Source organism: Salmo salar, chromosome ssa03, assembly GCF_905237065.1.
Source record: "Salmo salar chromosome ssa03, Ssal_v3.1, whole genome shotgun sequence".
NCBI lineage: Eukaryota > Metazoa > Chordata > Actinopteri > Salmoniformes > Salmonidae > Salmo > Salmo salar.
In genome coordinates, this window is record NC_059444.1 from 43,216,877 (window position 1) to 43,240,076 (window position 23,200).

Consider the following 23,200-nt stretch of genomic DNA (forward strand, 5'->3'; position numbering starts at 1 on the left):
CAAGGATATTACTCTTACTGTTACAGTAGGCTATATGCAAATGTAGATCACTGTATGGCACTACCAGCCACACACACAACCCCTCTTTTCACTCGCATTACAATAGTCCCATTGACAGATGAAGTGTCTTGTCATTTGAGGTCGCCTTCTCCTTCAGTCACCCCAACAGCTGATTAGTTTTTATTGGAGCTGACTGAAGAATCCTGACTTGAAACTTGCTCTTTGGGTTTTTATGTCATTGCAAAGAAAAGGTATGTCTACTTCAACATACAATGTGATGGGATTGCTGCATTAGACAGATTGGTTCATTAATTGATTGATTGGTGTGTTGTGTTTCCTAACAGGAGTGGCTATGAGCAAGCAGCTAAACACTTTGTGGCCAAGGAGCTGGATGTGGCTGTGGTAGGAAGGTCCTTCATAATAACAGGAGCTAACAGTGGCATAGGGAAAGCCACTGCCACAGCTATAGCTAAGAAAGGTACGAAACCAGAGATTGGTCAGGAAGGCAACTCCACCACCCTTGCACTGTGTAATGCTGTCATACAGAAGAATCATGATTCTGTTTTACCAACATCCCCTCTTTGGTTTGCCAGGTGGTACAGTCCACATGTTATGCAGGAACAAGGAGAGAGCTGAGAAGGCCAAAGAAGATATTGTCAGGGAGACAGGAAACACAGTAAGCTTTTTAATGAAATTTTATCTTATTAACACTTTGTTCTAGCTAGCTATTTGTGTAGGTAGCTATCAAGTAAACTGCGCCACTCAGGGCACAGTTATCGCCCCCCGAAACTGGGTCTGTGCCCCACCTTGGCCACCCCATTTAAAATGTTTTGGACATGCCATTATGATGAGCGCATCAGTGGCATGTCCAAAACATTTTAAATGGGGTGGCCAAGGTGGGGCACAGACCCAGTTTCGGGGGGCGATAACATTTTGAACCTTAATTGATGCAAGGTGGATTTAAAAAAATACAATTATGATTGTCCAACACATTAAATTAGGGCCCCTGAGTGGCGCAGCGGTCTAAGGCACTGCATTTTAGTGCTAGAGGCGTCACTAGACAGCCTGGTTCGAATCCAGTGCCCCTGTGACAACAATTTTGGACCCCCTTGTGTCCCCCCTAAATGTGGAGTATGAGAATTTTTACATAACAAATTTTTGCTATCGTTCTTTTTTTACATCCGTTATTACACAGTGGCAACGCGGACCACTAATGATTATGAACATGGTCTTTTGCCTGCTAATGCCTGCAATGCAGTGAAGAAAACGATATGACAACAATAACGTCTAATGTAACTGGCCCCTCTAACAGTACAACTGGCCCCAGTTTGGCCCCACCAGTTGAAATGGTCTAGAACCGCCACTGTGCATGTGTGTGTGCATGCACATGTGTGTTTGTGTCAAACTCAGCTATATACAGTATAATGAACAACATCTGGCCATACTGCAAAGGTTTATTGTATTACTTTTCACTCCAGGAAGTATACGTTCACCATCTGGATATGTCCGAGACACACAAGGTGTGGGAGTTTGCTGAATCCTTTAAGATGCAATACCCCTCCCTCAATGTGTTGGTAGGCACCACAGACTTTTTCTCTCCCTCTTTCACTTTTTTATAGCTTTTTGCTAAACTCCATTATGGAGCATTGAGTGTGTTGAGAATAGAGTGAATATTGAGTAAGGAGTTATTGAGTGGGTTATGCTGTTTCTCTGTGTTGGTTCAGATTAATAATGCTGGGTGTATGGTGAACAAGAGAGAGGTGAACGATGATGGTCTGGAGAAGAACTTTGCCACCAACACACTGGGTAAGACTTACTGTCTACAGAGTGATCAATGAGTTGTATAGGTATAATTCTCTTTTTTTCCTCCTCTCCTTCCTTCCATTTAGGAATGTATCTTCTCACCCAGAGCCTCATTCCACTACTTCAGAAGAGCAGGGATGCGAGGGTGGTGGGTATATGCACACACGGATGGATACTCTAATTTACAACCAAACCAATGGTCTGGATATTGCGTGGGGATACGCCGTGGGAGTTTCTACAATAAAAATAAATATCTGTCAATATTGGCCAATATCCTGCAACATTGTCTCTTTTGTCCATTCTGGCATAGCCATCTAGTGACGACCACCCTCTCACCCCGTTCCCACCCCGTCCTCCCAGATAACAGTAACATCAGGGGGCATGCTGGTCCAGAAACTCCAACCTGATGACCTCCAGTCTGCAAAAGGTTCCTTTGACGGCACCATGGTCTACGCCCAGAATAAGGTAGGAGAGGAGAACAGCGTTCCAATGATGGTAGGGCACAGGAGGTTGATGCGACCTTAATTGGGGAGGACAGACTCGTGGTAATGGCTGGAGCGGAATTAGTGGAATGGTATCAAACATATGGTTTCCATGTCTGATGCCATTCCATTTGCTCCGTTTCAGCCATTATGATGAGCCATTCTCCCCTCGGTAGCCTCCACTGTGGTAGGATACCTTGCTTGGGGTTGCAGTGTAATGTTGTACAGCACACGTTAAGATTGTATTACCTGTGTGATATGATCGCTTTAGTGAGTGTCAGTGTGCTGCTCTACCAACTGTTTGGCTCAGTAAGTAAAGAATGGCTCTTGCAACACCAGGATTGTAGATTAGATTCCCGGGGCCACCCATATGAAAAATGTACACATGCATGACTGTAAATCGCTTTGGATAAAAGCGTCTGCTTAATAGCACATTATATTGTTGTCCCCTGTAGAGACAGCAGGTGGTGCTGACAGAACAATGGGCCAAACACCACCCAGCCATCCACTTCTCCGTCATGCATCCTGGATGGGCTGACACACCAGGTACCATGGGGAGGCATGGGATAGATACATAGACCACGGGGAGACAGGGGGATAGACAGACCAGGTACCATGGGGAGGTCAGGGGGATAGAAATCAGACACATTGAGTCATGTACCGTATATTAGGGTAGACACTGACTGAAGATACTTTTATACAGATTGAGTAATGTGCTGTAAATTGTAAACATAAGATTGTTAGTTATTTGGTGCAGTCAGATGACATCTCTCCCCCCAGCGGTTTCTGCATCTATGCCTCAGTTCCACCAGATGATGGGGGACAGGCTGCGTAGTGCAGAGCAGGGAGCTGACACTGTGGTGTGGCTGGCACTGACCCGTGCTGCTGGCAAAACACGCAGCGGAAAGTTCTTTCAAGGTGGGCACCAGTGCGTCGGTGTTTTTTAGTACCAGTGGGGCAGGGATCCCCTAAAATGTTTCATTAAATTGACTTGCGTTTACTTCATTTAATCAACTAGGGCTGAGCAGAAAATGCCAATGCATTCCCTGCAGCAGTCAGTGCACACTAACACTAATGGGCTGGGTGTGATTTTTTTTTTCTTCCTCAGATCGGCGGGCGGTCCCGGCCCACCTGCCCCTGGCCTGGACCCACAGTTCTCCCGAGGAGGTCCGGTCCTTTATGACCCAGCTGGAGATCTTGGCCCAGGCTGCAAAGCAGCCTCGCACCGACACACAACCCAGTTTTGACCCAACTTATTGAAAGGTCTTGTGACCCACCAGCACCATAAGAGTATATATATCCAGTCTCAAGCTACACCCCCAATGTAACCAAACAACCACTTTGATAAACTTTCTCACCTAACCAATTCTAATTGATTCAGCTCTTAGGAATCCTAACTTCCACTTGTCGTGCATTGATGTCAATGGACATCGACCCTGGGTGAAAAGTACTATTTATAGTTTAAAGGGTCAGTATGTGACCATAGACCTTGAGGTAGGTAGCTCATTCTGACGCTACAGTTTGAAAGTTATAAATTATAGTATTCCTGGTTTCTCATTTGACTCTTAAGTATCCCTAACCTGTTGGTAATAAAGAACTTGGACTTGAACCCAGATTATGGATCTGTCTGAATCTTTCAGGACACACACTTAAGAATTCAACGATTTTGTAGCTAGCCTGAAGGACCAGGATAAAATTACCATGTTTCAAAGTGGGTAATAAAGCCTTAATATTCAATATTTTTTTAATTTATTTTTTGTAGCAATCCACATTTGCCGTTTTTGTTTTTAATATTTCATTCTCATTTTTACACAGTATTGAAAACAAAAATAATGTGGTGCATTCACATCTTTCCCAAGGGATTCTTTAAGGTTGATCTCTACAAGGGTAAAACAGTGAAAAGCCTGAAGCTGGAATCCATACATGTTGAAGTTCTCACAGGGAGTAAGAAGAGTAGTGGGCCTGATTTTTAAAATCTACAAGGCTTCATGGATTTTGTTTGTACTTTTTTGCTATTTACTTTTATTTTTAGTAAAGGGAGGAGTCAGCTTCCCAGCATTTCTTTTAAAAGGAACTTCCCAGTCCATGCGAACAACAGTCCAAAAAACACCCCTCCATCTCTCATCCACAATGCTCCTCTCATCCACTTATGCAACGTAGGTGTAGACTTTACGGTCCTCGGGTGTCCGTGCCAAGTATTCTCTCTCTATAAGTCCTTCAATGCGCTTCTTAATGACCACGGGGCTGGGGAGGAACCGGGCCCGCAGCTGCTGGGTTACCTAGGGAGAGAGGAAGTACAATAGCACTATTAGACACTACACTATCATTTCTCTGGTTTAAAAGATTGTGCTGAAATGTCCGAAACAATCAAACTTCTGAGGAATTAGAAATCATAACATGATTAGTTGGTACTCGTGTTCAAAAGAATCGCCTCAAAGTACTTACTGAAATACTCCAGGATGCAAATTCCACATTCATAAAAATGAGCTGAGAAACTAAATCTAATATTGCCTCAAATCCAGATTTTAAATAAAAAAAAAAACGTCTCTTCCACACCTGGCTCAGAGTCAAGAGAAGCTAAAGGCAGAGTTCTCTGCAGACCCTGCGGGGCGGTTTTCCCAAAACAGATGAGGCTTAATCCGGGACTAAACATTTCAGGTATATTCTCCATTGAGCTAGTTTTTTAGGCCAGGAAGTTAAGACCACACCCACCTTTGCTACCAAAATGTTATGGCCTTTGTTCTTAGTTTAACATTTGTGTTGCTGTTCATGTCTATGTTTTGTGAGGACCCCAGGAAGAATAACTGCTGCTATTTCAGCTAATGTGGATCAAAATAAAAATCTCCACACCCACCTCCGATACCAGGACCTAAAGGCCACGCCCACCACCGCTACAAAGACATCAAGGCCACACCCACCTCTGCTACCAGGACGTTGTGCTGCATCTTCTTCCTGGACTTCATGATGCGGACGATGGCTGCTTCAATTTCGTGCTTCCTGTCGTCGTCTACCTTCTGCCGCGTCTCTTTTCTCTCAGGGTCAGACTCCCCCTGCTTAGCAGCGACTGGAGGGAGGAAAAGACAAATGTTCAGTACAGGTCATCAGGGCAAAGTCAAAGGTCAACATGCCCAGAGGTTAAATGAGGAATAGCTAAGAAGTTGACCCTAACTGCAGCCACAACAGCCTTTCACTCCCCAAACCAGAGTGGGAGACCAATGTGATACGGCCAGGTAGTTTTCAGTTGAATAAATTAAATCTCATTAGAATAACAGACAGAATATAGATCAACATCTAAGGCCCAGACTACACACCTGTCTGTATTTTGACTCTGTGCAGCTTGGAGGTAAACTGATCGTTGACTGTAAACACGTGGCCGTTCTCGATCTCCTTGGACTTGGGCTCCTTGGTGAGGACGCGCTGGGTTGGCTTGCCACAGGCCAGCGACTGCAGCGCTCGCACCAGCTCCCTCTCCGGGATGTCCGTCTCCTGCTGGATCTCCTACAGTGGGGAAGGGAGGGGGCAGAAAAGAGAAAGGGGGAGGATGATAGAGAAGGATGAGAAATAAAAGGGAAGCAGAGAGTGGAGTAAAACAATATATGGGAGAAGAGGATGAATGGGAGAAGAAAGAGGATTGCATTTATCTGTGAACACTTCCATGTGATTGAGACTGACAAGCCTATAAAGGTGTCTGGCTCTTACCTCGAAGGTGGACTTTTCTCTGTTGTTGAAGAGCATGAGGATGGTCATCTGGAAAGTAGAGACCTGCAGTATGTGTTTCCTGGTGTTCGAGCCTGTCACCTGTGCTCCTCCCACTCCTACCTCCGAACCATCCTCCTGAAGCGGCAGGCAGGTAGAAAGGGAAGAGAGACGAAGAGAAAGTGAGACAGGGTAATAAAAGTTGAGAATTGCCATTGTACAGTTTAGGAAAGCTAGCCCCTCCATCCATTTGTGGCAGGCAGGGCCCTTTACCTTCTTGATGAGACCGTGAAAGGTGGCGTTGAGGTCTGCTGAGCCCATGTGGTGCTGGAGTGTCAACTGTCTGCCGCTGTGTTTGGCCAAGTAGAACCTGCAGGGGGAGGTAAATAACTGGTTACAAACTATACTTTTCATCAACCAAGGAATTGGTTCATCTAGTAGTTGCATTAAAGAGGTGCATGTAATGCAATTTATTGTATTGTAATTGAAGGTGAAAAACAACAGCAAAAAGAGAATAAATCATACCTTCTAAAGACCTCAAAGGCATGTCTGGGGGAGGGGGGGATGGTGCACTTGGGCGTGGCCGACTGCGTGGGCCAATAGCCAGTGGTGAGTACTCTTACGGTGAGGTCGACGCCCCCTAGAGACACCTGTAGGAAACAGCAGACACGGTCACAAAATGACAAAGAAAACCAAGACACAAAAGGAGTCCAGGGTTGCATTTATTAAACATAAACAGGAGAAGATCAGATGAGTTTTATATCAATGTCAGTCTCGCTGATGACGTAAAGAGGAATTGTATGCATCATATCTTAAACCTGTGAACCGCAAGGTGTGTTTTTGAGTGATGCGTGTGTACTACCAGGTGTGAGTGTTTAGAAATGTGTACGATTAGGTGTGTGTTGTGAGCAGAGAGGTATAGTAGTGCAACACCGTCTTACCCCCGTGGACTGTAAGTGTTGTCTGAACTCGTCCATGGTGGTGTTGGAGATGCTCATGTCTCTGAACATCCCTTCCAGTTTAGAGGTGAACTGACAGCCACACTCAGTCTACACAGAGAAGAGAACACAGCGTAGTAAGTCATACTGGTTCAGTGATGGGATCAGCACAATACGGACAGTCAGGTCAAACAGCTACAAGTTCATTTTAACGCTAAGATAGAAGATTTAAGAACATCCTAAACTCCTGATTAATAATAAAAAGTAACAATGTAACTTTTTATTATTAATTAAGGGGGGGCTGAACACCGATTCAACGTTTTTCTGCTGCTCATTAAGAAAAATTTGATTAGGGTCTTGGGGGTGTGGTTCGATGTGGGTGTGTTAGGTTTGCATAGCGTACCCTGGCAGTTACTGGTGTTTGTCCCTCTTGAGACACCGTAGCAACAACATAGCCACGATCACTTCCTCAAAATAGTCAGAATTGATCTAAGATAAATCAAGAAATCTGTAATAAATTGACGTTTTTGCAGATGTCTTAGTCAAGCAATTTTACATCTAGCTAAGGTGTTTGGTGCAGAAATTCAAGTAAAAAAATGTGCATGGGGAAAAACTAGTCAGTGTACTGAGTATCATCATCAGTCTCAACTTCATCATCAGCAAGCTGTCAAACTCGTAAATAAAAGCACAAGCTACATGCTGTTTGTCAGTGCCCAAAATCACTAGCTAGCTAAGTTCCATCTCTGGGTTTGTCAATGAAGCTAGCTAGTAGGAACATTGAGCAGGCAGGCCACAGACGAATCGGCTCATCAAGTCACTGGCGAGTGGCGATGTGTGCGCTTTGGTGTTGTGTAGTTCTTCATAACTTTCTCACTATCTATTACCAGAGTGTGTGTCTGTCTGACAGTGTTTCGTAGCGAATCATGTTACAAAACAAGTCGAGGCGGGACAAAAGATGCTCACGAATGGGTTTAGAATGTTGGAATATGTGCGCATTGTCTCAATTCAAATTTTCCCAAAACAGTGGCTGACCCTTAGTTACACAAATCTAACACTCAGTTTTTGAATATGCTGACTTTATGACCAAAATGATCCTACTTACCCTTTTTAGTCAATTTTGGCACTGGAATAAATGTTTGACTAATATTGATGCCACAAAGAAGTTGGTTTTTGCATTCAGTTGCTCTTTAAAAATCGAATTCAGGAATACAAAATTCATTGGATAAAAAAAATGTCAATGTAATTGACAGCAGACTTGACTCGCCCTCTCCTCACCTTCAGCTTAGAGATCATGTTCTTCTCAGAGTCGTCGGAGACACTCTTGTTGGTGAGCAGCCTCCGGGCCAGGTGCTGTTTGTAGTACCTCTCAAACACATCCTTCTCCTGCATGAACCGGAAAAGCACCATGGCCTTGTCCAGGATTGACTCCACCTCCTGCTCTGTCAGCTGGAGATAATGTCAAAAGACAGAGAGGGTTGGGATATGCGTTTGAATATGGCATATTTCTTTTCCCTTTTCAGAAAGTACAAAAGCATGTTTTTATGTTATTGATACAAAAAGGATGTGTGTTAAGGCAGCAACAGATGCACTTCATGATACCCAAATAGTGCACCGTGTGGTTCTGGCCAGAGCCAGTGCACCGTGTGGAGAATAGGGTACCACATGAGATTATCCCATTGAAGTGTAGTGACGTAAAATTGAGAAGATTGAACACTATAGTGACGTACCCCTTTGACTCCCTTTTTGAGCTTGTCGTCGATGAAGAGGGAGAGGTACTCGGGGGAGCGGGAGTTTAGGTTGAGGAAGTACTCAAAGTCTCCTGCGATGGTCTGTTTGAAGAGCCGGTCGTTGTTGAACGACTCCAGGAGGAAGCGGTCAAACCGCGTCTTCAGGTCCAACAGGCCCTAGAGGGGAATCAAATCCAACTTTATTTAAAAGAAATCACAGCACACTTTATAATAACATAAACACAGATACTATTAGAGTCAAAGTGGTGCATGTGTCAACTTTCGGGATGTGGTAAAAAGAGTGGTCTGGAACATTAGCGTCAATGCTTATGGGGGTAGTTACTCATATTATTTTAAACACTTTAGATTTTAGGACTTTTAGTCCTGACTTTTTCCTGGTCAGGAAATACTCAGTACCCTGATTTGTTATGGGTATGTTTTGAATTTGAAAATGCCAGACAATCTTTGATTTTTGAGATTAGGCCCAGCGTACCTGGATGTAGTCGACAGGGTTCTTGCCCTCTCCCTCCTCTGACACCAGAGCCTTGCCCTGCTCCCTCAGGTAGGAGCTCATACACTCACACATAGTCTTCAGGCCGTTAGGCACACGGCTAAACAGCTTGTACATGCAGCCCAGGTCTGGAGAAGAAGAGAGTGAGGGAAAGGAGGAAAGAATAGATGGGTTATTAAGGAACTTCATAAATATACAGATCTACACTCAAAATTGCAATGACACATTACATTGTTTAAGCACTGTCAAATATGCACCATCTGTCTGTCTGTCTCTGGCTTTGCCACGGTTACAGCGTTCATTTGCCAGGTGAGCTTGCAGAGCTCAAGAGATGCATTTGAAGCAAATTAAACTGAACCTGTAAAGGCCCGAGTGATTGAGAACTTATTCATCTCCAACTGATTTATTAAGAGTGTTTGAGAGAGTCAACGCGTGTCAGACCATGTTCAACATGAACCACTATCTTTTTAAATATGCTGGAAACCAGACAGGCTGATAAACCACTAAGACTGGCAACAGCAACAAACCCACTTCACTGAATGAGTAGGTGTCCAAACTTGACTGGTACTGTATATTAAAAAAATATTTGCTGAAACATTGAATTTGGCATTAGTGCTATTAGCCCATAGAAATGAATTGAATAACAGATTCACTACTAGGAACAATCAAACTAAAACATCAAAAGAAAGTTTGTTCTGACATGTCGGTCCTATATCTGAGATAAGAAAGATCAGGAAACTATGATTTATGTATTTATACCCTTATTTTAGGCACTAAACTATCTCCATATATACTTCCATTAATTACTGGGGATCTTCAGACAAGTCTTGTGAGCGTCCTAGAGCAACCGGCATGCACGTGTTCATGAGACTCACCTTTCCACAGAGGGGTCATTATTTTGTAGGCCAAACTGTTGGGATGCTTTAGACGTTTCCATGAGAAGACAGATTTTGAGATGTCTCATGGTCTGACTCATGGTCTGACAAACACCGCTCTAGCTCTGCTAGTATTAGGTTAATTAGATTTCCAGGGCAGTGAAAATGTTCTAAGGTCATAGAACCGTGTTACATTTAGCCCCACTCTCCCCTATGCATAGTGCAGATTCCCCTCTTTTTATCAAATGCCATTAAAACTGCCGTTTTCCCACAATGTCAGAACGCATGTTTCCCTCCCTATGGCGCTCGCAACTTGAATGCGCCTTGAGGAATATTTCTCAAAGAACAAACAAGCCAACCATGTAAATAGATTAACTATTCTACTATGGGGGTTCCAGTTTACATTTTGGCCACTAGATGGCAGCAGTGTATGCGCAACGCTTTAGACTGATCCAATGAACCATTGCATTTCTGTTCAAACAGTTGTCAAGTCTGCCCAAATGTGCCTAATTGGTTTATTGATACATTTTCAAATTCATAACAGTGCACTCTCAAACAATAGCATGGTATTCTTTCACTGTAATAGCTACTGTAAATTGGACAGTGCAGTTAGATTAACACAAATTTAAGCTTTCTGCCCATACATTTCTTTATGTCCTGAGAAATTCTCTTGCTACTAACAACCTCATGCTAATCACATTAGCGCACGCTAACTTAACTATCCCGTGGGGGGCGGGGTCACCAATCCCGTAGATGTGAAATAGATAAACTATTCTACTCTATTATATTCATTACTTGTTTTGTTTGCAGAGAAAGTAAATGTTGACTTTTCTAGCATCTTCAAAGTGCGACTGCAGAAATATTTTCTCATGTTCCATATTTTTTGGGGCGAGGCGGCAACAATTGTGCAGCTAAATTACTGCAGTGGAAATACTGCCTCACAGACTCAAACACACACCACTCTCAACTCCCAACTTTAAAAACAAACAGAATTTGGTGCCTAAGGAGCACTAGAAATATATCATTTTTAAATATAGTTTAGGCTTACAGTAGGCCTATATGAATCCTAACTTTGAAGCACATCTCATGAGTAGCAGACCCGTTTCCTTTCTTACTGTGCCAATCAAATTTGCCTAGACCTACTGTCAAGCTAGAAGCTTTTTTAGCTAGCAGCTTTTTTAGCTAGCTATATAACATGACTGAGCATTGTTGTTGGTTATCAAACCAATAATTAGCGACCCGGGATTAGTTTAAAACGGCCCGAGACATGTTTTGTGAAATTAAATTAAATCAGAGAGAAATCACGCAGGAAGATAAAAGGAATAATATGGTTCATATATATTTTCTTCCGGTTTGAAATGTTTGCTTTGCTGTAAAGCTGCACGCATGCCCGTCACAAAGCTGTGCTCCATGTTCCTCTCGGTCACTCAGAGGCTGCATGACAGCAAATTTGCAATTGCAAAGCCTACGCAGACTGCCTGTGCTCTTGTTTATACCAGGCGATGACTTTGCACGCTTTGCGCACTGCTCCAATATATAACATTTACAAATATAACATCAGGGTCTGCATCCCCGCTTGCCATTACGGCTGAATTAGATTTTTTTTTTAAACTGATGGAGGAATGGATGCGCAGGAAGAGCAGACAGAGAAGCAGGTGAGTGATGGTTGGAAGGGGATGCAGCTGTTGGATTACAGCTGCTACAAGTGAGATGCGCATGAAAGTGAAGTGGACATAAATTTGACTGGCACATACAAGAGACTTGTTGCTAAAATGTATCTTCTCCTTTCCCCCCTTCTGATAACCAGGTGTCTGGCACACACATATCAGTGTGGATGACGGATCACCACCTCAAGCTGAACCTCGGCAAGACGGAGCTGCTCTTCCTCCCGGGGAAGGACTGCCCTTTCCATGATCTCGCCATCACGGTGGACAACTCCATTGGGTCCTCCTCCCAGAGTGCTAAGAGCCTCGGCGTGACCCTGGACAACACCCTGTCGTTCTCCTCTAACATCAAGGCGGTGACCCGATCCTGTAGGTTCATGCTATACAACAGAGTACGACCCTGCCTTACACAGGAAGCAGCGCAGGTCCTAATCCAGGCACTTGTCATCTCCCGTCTGGATTACTACAACTCCCTGTTGGCGGGGATCCCTGCCTGTGCCATTAAACCCCTACAACTCATCCAGAACGCCACAGCCCGTCTGGTGTTCAACCTTCCCAAGTTCTCTCACGTCACCCCGCTCCTCCGCACACTCCACTGGCTTCCAGTTGAAGCTCGCATCTGCTACAAGGTGCTTGCCTACGGAGCTGTGAGGGGAACGGCACCTCCGTACCTTCAGGCTCTGATCAGGCCCTACACCCAAACAAGGGCACTGCGTTCATCCGCCTGCTGGCCCCCCTACCTCTGCGGAAGCACAGTTCCCGCTCAGCCCAGTCAAAACTGTTCGCTGCTCTGGCACCCCAATGGTGGAACAAGCTCCCTCACGACGCCAGGACAGCGGAGTCAATCACCACCTTCCGTAGACACCTGAAACCCCACCTCTTTAAGGAATACCTGGGATAGGATTAAGTAATCCTTTTAACCCCCCCCCCCCAAAAAAAAGATATAGATGTACTATTGTAAAAGTGGTTGTTCCACTGGATATCATAAGGTGATTGCACCAATTTGTAAATCGCTCTGGATAAGATGCTAAATGACGTAAATGTAAAATGTATCATGACATTTTGGTACCGTGATACCGTGCAACACTATTGGATAACATGCTTGACTCAATCTTATTAAGATCACCCTCAGCCCAGGGTCCAAATTCACAAAGTCTCAGAGTAGGAATGTTGATATAGGATAACTTTTCCCTTTCAGATCATAATGAATTTGATAATATGGACAGGAGAAACTGGTAATAGATCAGCAGTCCTACATTGAGACGCTTTTTGAAAATGGGCCCAGGTCTCCAGAAATAATTCACACAGTTCTCATTAGTTAGGATTATAAGGCAATTCAGTTTTAATCCATCTTAATCTGATGCCTGTAAAACAAGCATGTTTACCTTCGGTCTTGCCGTTCTTGAGCATGTGGACCAGGCCAGAGTTCTCCATCTCCACGATGGTCTTCATGTGTTTGGAGATGAGCTCCCGCTCCACCACCTTGACAATGGGCTCCTCTGTGGATTTATCCAGGCAGTGCAGCACCCGCTCTATCTCCTCGTTGATCCTGGCCTCCACCTTTTTGATGTACACACTGGCACTGTTCTCCGCTAGGAACTTCTGGCTCTCCATCTAAAGAGGGGATAGATTAGCAGAGCATGTTTGAGGATCATGATGTTGGGGTTATTCAGACACTCTTGGAGGACAGAAAGGAAGATGATAGAAGGTATGTAATCAGGGCAGGAAAATCTGTTTTTACTAGGGAACAGGGCAGTTCCTATATAAAATGGCAGATAAATGTCAGAAATGCAGGAAATCACATCCCCGGCTATCAAAATGACTAAGCCCGCAAAGAACGTAGTCCGTGTGAAAGGATGCATCATTAGGCCATCAAAATTTGCATGACCACAAACAAAGATGTCACACCTACATGTTGGAGAAAAAAATAAAATAAAAAAATAAATAAAAATAAAATCGCTATTTTGGGTTAGGAGAGTGCGAAGTGTCACTGACTTAATGAATCTTAACGTTTTGTAATAGCTTGGTTAAGTTTTTGTTTTAGCATCCATGACAACATCAAACAACCTCAGCAGATTTGTCCAATCACAATAACAACTAAACATTTTTTTTTAAGTGTTGCCCAACCTACCTGGAAGAATTCTGCAGACATTTCTAAGAAGGGGGCCTCAAAGTCTTCCTCGTACACAGTCCTGCCCTCCAGGCCGAGAATCATCAGCATCTGACAGGCGTTCCTGATCGCTCCCCTGTACACGCGCACATTTTTATTTTATTTTTAAAGCAATAACGCTTGACTCAACTACATGAGTAAAAACCATCTGTATAGCACTTTGTGACATAAATACATTTCATTTAATAAGGTTTGAGTTTTATGATTCCTTACACAACCACATAGATTCTTCAAAAGAGATCACATTGACTCAACTACAAGTAAAAACCACATGCCAGAGCGGTCATGGTGTGGGTTTTCATGTATTAGGCTCGGCTGCGTATCTCCCAAGTTGAGAGCATACAAACAAGATCAGTGCTATATGAATAGGTTATGCTACTGCCCTTATGATAGGCTTACATACAAAACAGTCAAAGAAAAATATGGAGCAGTTTTAGAGCTTAAACCTTACATCACACAGCCAGCCATTGTCACCCAGCACATGACCTTCATACACCAGCCTCACCAAATAGCCACTACCTGATAAACAGTAGCAGGACTTGTATTCACAATGCATTGAGTAGGATCAGCCCCCTCCCCCCCGACATACTCAACATGATCTGTAAGGAAAAACTGATCCTAGATCAGCACTCATACTCTGACAATTTGTGAATAGAGGGCCAGATCTTTTTGTTAGACAGACCCTAGAATAGTCCGTACCTATCAACCACCTCTCCCTTCCTCTCACGTGCGATCATGTCCAGCAGGGTCTGGCGGAGGTGGTCTCGGATGCAGCCGTAGCGCACCACCTGGTCTCTGAAGATGATCAGGCCCAGGTTGTACACATTCTCCACGTTGTTCTGCTGCACGTAAACCCGGTCCTGGAGTGGAGTAGAACACGGAGATAAGTTTCAATGGAACACATTTGACTATTTCATTGTCCTCCAAGGAGAAAGTTATTTGCAGTTAGCCAGAGCTTACTTTACGCAAATTAAAAGTTCAGGCAGGGGTAAGGGGAAAGAGATGAAGGAATCAGAAGAATGTCTTGTTTTCTGCTTTGAAAAGCAATATATGATACTGGATAGGCAGGTCAGCTTGGTCACACTAACCAATGCAAATCTATACTCTGTCCGTAATACATGAGAGAAATAGAAGAAATATGCCTGAAACCTCAGTTCTGAGTGAGAGGAAGAGCAACAAAAGAATCCCCTTAGAGAACTCTGCAGTCTCAAATGCAGCTGTCATTGGTTGTATTGAGTCATGTCCCCCCCACCTTTAAGGCGCGTGCGCTCTCACAGTAAACACACACCCTCGCACAACCACTCACACGGCCTCACTGCTACAGTAAATCAAGCAGAGTTCTCAAAATGGATAGATAAAATAGTAGCTCTTTGTTCTGCCCAGGGCAAACAGCTACTAGAAGGCTGAGCCTGCCCAGTGCCTGGCCACCGACCCGCCATGAGATGTAGAGGTGAGGGGAGTCTGCCAGGGTCATGCCATCATAAGAGGAAACTACTATTTACACTTCAAGGAAATACTCTAGGCAGCTTTCTAGAGAAGCAATAGTACTGATTAGGCCCATCTGAGGTTTTAAACATCTTCAGAATCATTCAGGACTAGAATTCAGGAATTCTGCAGATTCATTCAAATCATGCATATTTTCCAGCATATCCCCGCTGGATATGCTGGTTTTGCTTCTTGGCAGGGTTGCTAGGGCACTCCAATTCAGTCTCACAACAAAATGGTTGTTCTTTAATGGTTAAATAACCATACGATAAGACAGAAAGCAGGCCACCTACCATGTACATGAGGATGTCTCGGATCATGACCATTGCCGTCTGGTGATCATTCCAAGCTTGATTTAATGTCTGCAGGAAGTTATTGTTTAATGAGTTGAGGACATCTTCTCGTACCTATGGAAAGACATGAGTATTGATAATGACAGAAGCTATATCATTGCTGAGACTATGTTGAAGTTCCCTCTAGACACTGATCTAAAGTCTGTTTAATTTACTTCCACCAGATGCCTTTCATGAAGATCTTCAATTGTGTTCTCGTACGTTTTCGCACTTGAAAACCATTCAAAATAATGAGAAAACTTGATAAGCTACAAGGCGGAGGTCACTTTCGTAGCGTATTATGGGAAATGCTTTTCGATAAGATAAATACAGTAGTGCATTGTGGGAAGCGTAGTCCTTTACTTTGTTGACGAGGTGCTCGGTGACGACCTCACGCAGGCCTGTGTAGAGCTTCTCGCCGTGTTTGTGCAGCACCATTGTGTAGGCGTTCCTGTAGAGCTCCTCGAAGCTCAGCCCGCTGTTGTTCTTCCTCTGGATCTCCTGGATGGCATTCTTCAGAAGGTCCCAGATGTTGTTGACATACTTCTCATCCATTGTCATCTAGGGGAGAGATGGCAGTAGGACACAATGGCGAAGAGAAAATTATAACAGAAAAGTTAAACCCTTTTCACATGTGTCCGTTCATTCTTACAAACTGTTGTTTCCTCGTGCTGCAAATCTGCACAGATGAGATATTTGTCAATTGTTTCATAAAAAGGTGTTGAAGGTTGTGAATAACAAAATCACCCACAAGATGGACCTGCGCTTAAAACTTGACTGAGCGACAATAACAGGGGAAAAAAACAAAACAGCCCATTTTGACTTCACAGTGACTTAATTGTGGCAGTTGGAGCAAACCTTGTCTGAACACATTTAAAACAAACAATGCCATTCGCCTACAATTAGGGATGTCTGTGTTGCTCATTGGTAGAGAAAGTGGAAGAAATTAAAGGTTGATGCAATAGAACATCAAGTGACTAGGCTAATTGTGGTCAAAACATTAGTATTAGGCATTTTGTGTAGGTTGTGACGGTACAACAGAAGTTAGATACAAAGCGCTTGATGTAAGCCTTGGCATTTTTTTTATTTGGAAATGATCAATAGCAGAATGTACACAGCAGGAAGTTAAATATCTGCATTAGCCTACATGAAAATGATAATAAGCGATGATATTACATAGCCCATCTATAATTTAGCCCAAACTACTACCTCTTCCCCTACTGTATTTATTTATTTTGCTCCTTTGCACCATATTATTTACATTTGAACTTTGAACTTTCTTCAAATAACAAATCTACCATTCCAGTGTTTTACTTGCTATACTTTATTTACTTTGCCACCATGGCCTTTTTTGCCTTTACCTCCCTTATCTCACATCATTTGCTCACATTCTATATAGACTTATTTTTTTCTACTGTATCATTGATTGTATGTTGTTTTACTCCATGTGTAACTCTGTGTTTTTGTATGTTGTCAAACTGCTTTGCTTTATCTTAGCCAGGTCGCAATTGTAAATGAGAACTTGTTCTCAACTTGCCTACCTGGTTAAATAAAGGTGAAATAAATCAATAAATACAAATTAATGCAGAAATGGTCCATCACTATAACAAACCAGTTGAGTTGTTATGCTAGCCTGCCCATATAAACACATCATTAATTCAGGAGAGAATGTGGTCGGGAAAAGTGTCAAAAGTGCGCTTTAAGTCACGTGGCTCGCGTCAGCCAGGCTAGCTGCAGGTATGCAGGCAGGCAAAAACTGCATATCCCATACCCTGGCTACATGTCCAGGTACACACAGACAGTGTGTGATCACTAAGGTTGCAAAATTCCAGGAACTTTCAATAAATTCCCTGGTTGCATTGTTCCAGATTTCCTGCTTATTCCGGGAATCCTCCAACCAGGATTTCCAGAAAACCAGGACATTTATTGAAAGTTCCCGGAATTTTGCAACCCTGGTGGTCACAGATGCTGCCGCTATTCCTGCAGCATTCAAGCTGTCAGAATGTAACACTGTGTGTGTGAAGGAGCAAGATAAGAGACAGAGAGCAGAATTCAGAGATGGAATACACTTCTGGCTAAGCCCAGGGCCCTGACTGCAATGTCATTCCTTCACATATGCTGCCAAATTCTGGCATCCAACAATGTGAGGCTCCTCTCACCACATAAAGACAACTACAGCATATAGCTCTCCATGTTTACCTAGTTCTGCAACATAGCAGGCCTATTTTTAAATATCTATAAATAGTCACATCTCCAAAAAACACCAAATAAACTTTGACAAATGGGCAAAGGGAAAATACTATTTGATCACCAAATAAAAGTACTCAGTAAGAGAGAACCAAACTCCACTCCGTAAGCAACGTTGTGTAATGCGTGTCTTGATCAACAAAAGCTGTTGACAAAAATAACCAAACCACTAAGTAATGTTAGCTAACATTAGTAGTTAGCTGTGCTCCTCAATTAGCTAACGTTAACCGTTTCAAAGTAGGCCAAGATAATGAATTGGTTCTGACAGACAACAGATTAGTGGCAGCTAGCAAGTCAAGTTATATACTTTACATTTCTGCAGCTGACTAAACTCAACAATTTCCGATGGAGTTGAGTGGTGATTAGTGTGTGCGGACAGCAGTGGCAACGTCAAGTTTTTACACGGGATTTTATGTGACGTCGGAGCTCCAGCCCGCCCACACTAGTCACCGCTCAACTCCATCATCCATTGTAGAATTGAGTCGGCTACCCTTTCTGGTACCTTTAGTATTTTCGGCTGGGTAGTTAGCTAGCTGCACAGCTAGGGAACAGTCAAGATTTGCGCATGGGTATCCTAGAAGTCTATAATATTTTTAAGAAGGGGTATTTGTAAAATCCTGTTAGACATCTATAATCCATAACTCCTTGTCCATCCACTGTATAATGTGCGGATATCTGTAAAGAAACTGTCTGAGACAAACTTTTCTCCAAACCTATAACTTCTGATCTTACGCATAGCCTACCACTGTCTACCACAGCCAAGTTATTGATGCCGGTTTGGAGAGAAGTTTGACTCAGAAGCTTTCTTTAGTTATCCACACATTATACAATTTGGATGGGCGGACAAGCAGTTAGGGATTATAGATATGCCTTCAGTAACAGTATTTTCGGAAGCAAGTACCCCTCTAAAGCATTTTGCTAGTTATTTTCCAGGCTCTAATTGAAGTCATCTAGGACAACCATGCGCAAATGCTCTAAATCCTATATAGACCCAGTCGGTATTAGATAGAACGTTGCGGCCCCTCCCACCTGTGGGGAAAACAACCTGTGGTTACCCCATTGGCTCACAGCAAATACTTTGCCTTTTTCAAACATAAAACATTTTGTCTGCTTGTTTTAGTCAATTGCAAAACTACATTTAAGCAAAGTACATGTCTAAAGATTACTTTCAGCATTGCCGCTCCCGAGTGTTCTCACTACTTAGAAAAATGTAATATTGTGGCGCTGCCCCTTTTTATGACGCTGCTAGCAGCCACGAGTGAGTGCTAGCTAGCCAAGCACTACAACACAAACAGACTATACAACTACTACTGGTGAGTGGAGTTACAAACAGACTATACTAAACAAGTTAAATGTCTTACCTGTGATTAAAATGTTTTCCCACACATCAGCTACGTGTAGCCTACTTCTACACCGATTTACGACATTTCCCATTTCGAATAGCTTGAAGCCACAGGACTCTTATCGCAGGCTCCATGTCCCTACGTGGGAGCATTGCGAACCATAGGTCTTGATTTTTGACCTGGTTATATGTACATTGAACAACACAGCAGCTTTTCTGCATGTTTTTTTATTTTTATTTTTTTAATCTACAACTCGGTTGGCTCTTTTACACTGGGGGTCAAGGGAACTCCTTATTGTGTGAGAGGAAGAGGAATATTTGTATGGAGGTCAATGCGAGTGTCATTTGTATTGTAATGGTTAGGTTGTTACGAATGCACTGGTATGTGGACGCACGTGGGATTTCAAATTTGGAAAAAACTACTTTAGTCCAGTGGACCCACCAATATAATAGATCATATTTGCCATGTTCAAGACAACTCGGAAATGTCCGACTTATAAAATCGTTGTAGAAAGATGAGGCCCGATTTTCACACTTGGATAGTACGTTAATTTTAACTCGGAGTTCCGAGTTTACAACATGTCATGAATGCACCATATCTATCCTCGCAAACTGGCTAACTAACTTAACAACTAACGTTAGCTATCTAACGTTGGTCAGGCTGAATGATAATCAAAACAACCTTCGCTAGCTACATTTCAAGTGACATCTCGAGTTAGCTAGTTACTATGACTGGCGAACTTGGTAGGCTAGCTAGCTAGCTATGTAGCAAAGTTAAGGTTAACCTGGCAACTTGTTTGTTAGGTACCGTTAGATAGTTGACATACTGTAGGTTAGTTAGCCAGCTAGCCATGTAGGTAGCCAGTTAGCTACGTTAATCTGAGAACTAGTTAAGTTAGCTAGCTGGTTGACAGGTTTGTCAGCAACACTGCAAGTTAACTAACGTACACTAGTAGCTAGTTAGTGTATATTTCCCAGTTTGCACAAATAGCTAACATAACCCGATCGACTCAATGCTTATCAGGCTAGCTAGCAAGCCAACGAGCGATTATTAATCAACGAAATAGGACGTTTTGTTAGCTGACAGTGAAACCTATTTGCTCAGTTAGTCTGGCCTATCTTTAGCATCAAACAGCTAGCAAGTGACATCCCCGGTACTCGCGTCTCAGCGTTCCCGGCCAGTAACGTTACTTACAGGAAAGGCTCTTATCCTCATCTTGGTGTCTTTCTTGACGCCGCCTTTGAGGTTGGACATGATTAGTTAGTACGTCCGTCGTCTCTAAGTTAACATGAAATACTATTTTAGGCTGCAACAGGGAGGCCTTCAAATGCAAAGTGGTAAAGATCTCCCTCGACCTTCCCCTTGGGTTTGGGTCCGTCTCTCTGCGCTGTTGTTGTCACTCTTCTCTCAAATTTTGCCTAGCTTCTCTTGCAGTGATGGCGGACAACAATCTTCTACTGCGCAGTGTTAACGGCGCACCGAAATCACGCGAGATTAACTGTCGAAAAAATAAATTCACAAAAAGATACAGAACGTTCATCCTCCTCATTCAACAAGTTGGAACTATGTCCAATTATAAATTGGAACTATGTCCAATTATAAATTGGAACTATGTCCAATTATAAATTGGAACTATGTCCAATTATAAATTGGAACTATGTCCAATTAAAAATTGGAACTAAGTCCAATTATAAATTGGAACTAAGTCCAATTATAAATTAGAACTAAGTCCAATTATAAACTGGGTGGGTCGAGCCCTGAATGCTGATTGGCTGACAGCCGTGGTACATCAGACCATTTACATTTTAGTCATTTAGCAGACGCGCTTATCCAGAGCGACTTACAGTGGTGAATGCATACATTTCATGCATTTTTTTTGTTTGTACTGGCCCCCCGTGGGAATCGAACCCACAACCCTGGCGTTGCAAACACCATGCTCTACCAACTGAGCCACAGGGAAGACCATATACCATGAGTATGACAAAACATGCATTTTTACTGCTCTTTTTACTCCACTACATTCCTGAAGAAAATAATGTACTTTTTACATTTTCCCTGACACCCAAAAGTACTCGTTGCATTTCAAATGCTTAGCAGGACAGGAAAATGATCCAAGTCACACACATCAAGAGAACATCCTTGGTCATCCCTTCTGCCTCTTATCTGGCAGACTCACTAAACACAAATGCTTTGTTTGTAAATGATGTCTGAGTGTTGAAGTGTGCCCCTGGCTATCCTAGAAAAAATAAAGAAAATAAAGAAAATCGTGCCTTCTGATTTGCTTAATATAAGGAATGTGAAATGATTTATACTTTTCTTTTGATACTTGAGTATATCTTAGCAATTACATTTACTTTTGATACTTAAGCATATTTAAAACCAAACACTTTTAGACTTTTACTCAAGTAGTATTTTACTAGGTGACTTTCACTTTTCCTTGAGTAATTTTCTATTAAGGTATCTTTACTTTTACTCAAGTATGACAATTAGATACTTTTTCCACCACTGGCCAATATACCACGGCTAAGGGCTGTGTCCAGGCACTCCGCGTTGTATCATACTTAAGAACAGCCCTTAGCCGTGGTATATTGGCCATATACCACACCCCCTTGGGCCTTATTGCTTAATTATAATAGGTTCTCACTGTAAAATATCAGATTTAACTAGTATTGACAATTGATGTTTAAATACAGTCTATGAAATTCATATCCTATTGCATTTCAGCAAATAGTCGAAATTGGGTTATCATTGATTGGTTTAATATTACAAAAATGTGCACATTTAAAAATCTAGCATTCTTCGCACTCACTTGCTACTTAACTACAATACCTTATTGAGTAGTCAGTGCCCATGCACTGTCTACTATGATGAGATGGCCAATAGGCTACAGTCTCAATCACATAACCGATCGCCTACTATTTTGTTGTGTTTAAATAGGCTACCAGTGTGTATGTGTATGTGACATGTACCATGCATATACCTACATACAACAAGACACTGTGCTAATGTAAACTGAGGGGTATTGTGATGTTACTAGGCCTAATAGTATGAAAGTGTAGGATCTGCAGTTTCTGTCCATGTTTCCCATGGGACCCTAAGTCAGGATCGGGGAGTAACTGATTACATGTTATCAATTACATGTAATCCAACTACAAAAAAAACGAACTATAATCAGTTACGTTACCAGCAGAAATATTTTGCAGGTTTGCAGGGGAAAAATACATCAGAGACCACTATGATGACACACCAAGTGCGTTTGATAGATCCTTTTTGTTTTCTTTATAATGCCCTTTAAGGGGAAAGTAATCCAAAAGTAACTGAAAATAATCAGATTATGTTACTGAGTTTTTGGGTAATCCAAAAGTTGCGTTGCTGATGACAATTTTGGACAGGTATGTAGTAAATGTAAAATATTACATTTAGAAAGTGATCTACTCAACCCTGCTCTAAATATTAAAATTTTATTTTTCAATACTTTAACTTGACCAAATGGCATCAGAACATCAAGATGAAATATATTTAGAATTTTGTTCCAGCAATACAGTACATTAAAACTAAAAGCAGAATAATCTAGCTTGGTGGACACCCTAGGAACCAGGTGTCTATACTTCAACAGCAAAGTTAGATAAGACGGAAGTTCATGAAGTAGGGCCTTATAAACAAAAAGGGAGTAATATAGATATCTACGTGTCTTTAGCATAGTCCAGACAACCTTTTGACACAGGATGCAGTAATGAGTATCACAACTGTCACCTGTAACAAAACAAAGGGGCACTATGGTAGATGGCATCCAAAGGTTTAAGAGCAGAAGCAGCTGCACTTTGATAAATAATATCACCATAGTCAAGAATAGATAAAAGGTTCACTGAATAATTTGCTTCCTACTGCTAAGAGAAAGGCACAATCTGTTTCTGTAGAGAAAGGCAA

The 23,200-nt window shown here is 42.5% G+C and overlaps 2 protein-coding genes across 2 annotated transcripts in view; one reads left to right on the forward strand and one right to left on the reverse strand.

Annotated features, from left to right (window-relative positions):
- dhrs12lb (dehydrogenase/reductase (SDR family) member 12-like b) overlaps positions 1–3,900 on the forward strand; it is a 4,558-nt gene extending 658 nt beyond the window's left edge. The window contains exons 2-10 of the mRNA XM_014192086.2: positions 345–478; positions 594–676; positions 1,479–1,574; positions 1,725–1,806; positions 1,890–1,951; positions 2,164–2,268; positions 2,741–2,831; positions 3,066–3,203; positions 3,394–3,900. Coding sequence (XP_014047561.1) covers positions 345–478; positions 594–676; positions 1,479–1,574; positions 1,725–1,806; positions 1,890–1,951; positions 2,164–2,268; positions 2,741–2,831; positions 3,066–3,203; positions 3,394–3,545 — 943 coding nt within the window. The 3' untranslated portion in view covers positions 3,546–3,900. The remainder of the gene's footprint in view (positions 1–344; positions 479–593; positions 677–1,478; positions 1,575–1,724; positions 1,807–1,889; positions 1,952–2,163; positions 2,269–2,740; positions 2,832–3,065; positions 3,204–3,393) is intronic.
- A 117-nt stretch (positions 3,901–4,017) lies between these two features.
- On the reverse strand, positions 4,018–20,765 carry LOC106600593 (cullin-3). Its single transcript, XM_014192069.2, has 16 exons — positions 20,468–20,765; positions 16,047–16,244; positions 15,645–15,758; positions 14,566–14,726; positions 13,828–13,942; positions 13,082–13,310; positions 9,140–9,285; positions 8,647–8,823; positions 8,195–8,365; positions 6,923–7,030; positions 6,507–6,631; positions 6,255–6,351; positions 5,985–6,119; positions 5,597–5,783; positions 5,204–5,349; positions 4,018–4,564 (listed from the first exon to the last, which is right to left on the reverse strand). The coding sequence occupies exons 1-16, from the start codon at positions 20,525–20,527 to the stop codon at positions 4,433–4,435; spliced, it is 2,301 nt and encodes a 766-aa protein (XP_014047544.1). The 5' UTR covers positions 20,528–20,765; the 3' UTR covers positions 4,018–4,432.
- Between the last annotated feature and the right edge of the window lie 2,435 nt (positions 20,766–23,200).

What these genes read in the sequence shown, in the direction of transcription:
- LOC106600593 (XM_014192069.2), bottom strand. Translation starts at nt 20,527, where the DNA reads ATGTCCAACCTCAAAGGCGGCGTCAAGAAAGACACCAAGATGAGGATA. An exon ending in CCGAGCACCTCGTCAACAAA is followed by an intron (nt 15,759 to 16,046) that starts GTAAAGGACTAC and finishes GTCTTTCCATAG; the next exon opens with GTACGAGAAGATGTCCTCAA. An exon ending in ACAACGTCCTGGTAGCAGAG is followed by an intron (nt 4,565 to 5,203) that starts GTGGGTGTGGCC and finishes CTCTCTCCCTAG; the next exon opens with GTAACCCAGCAGCTGCGGGC.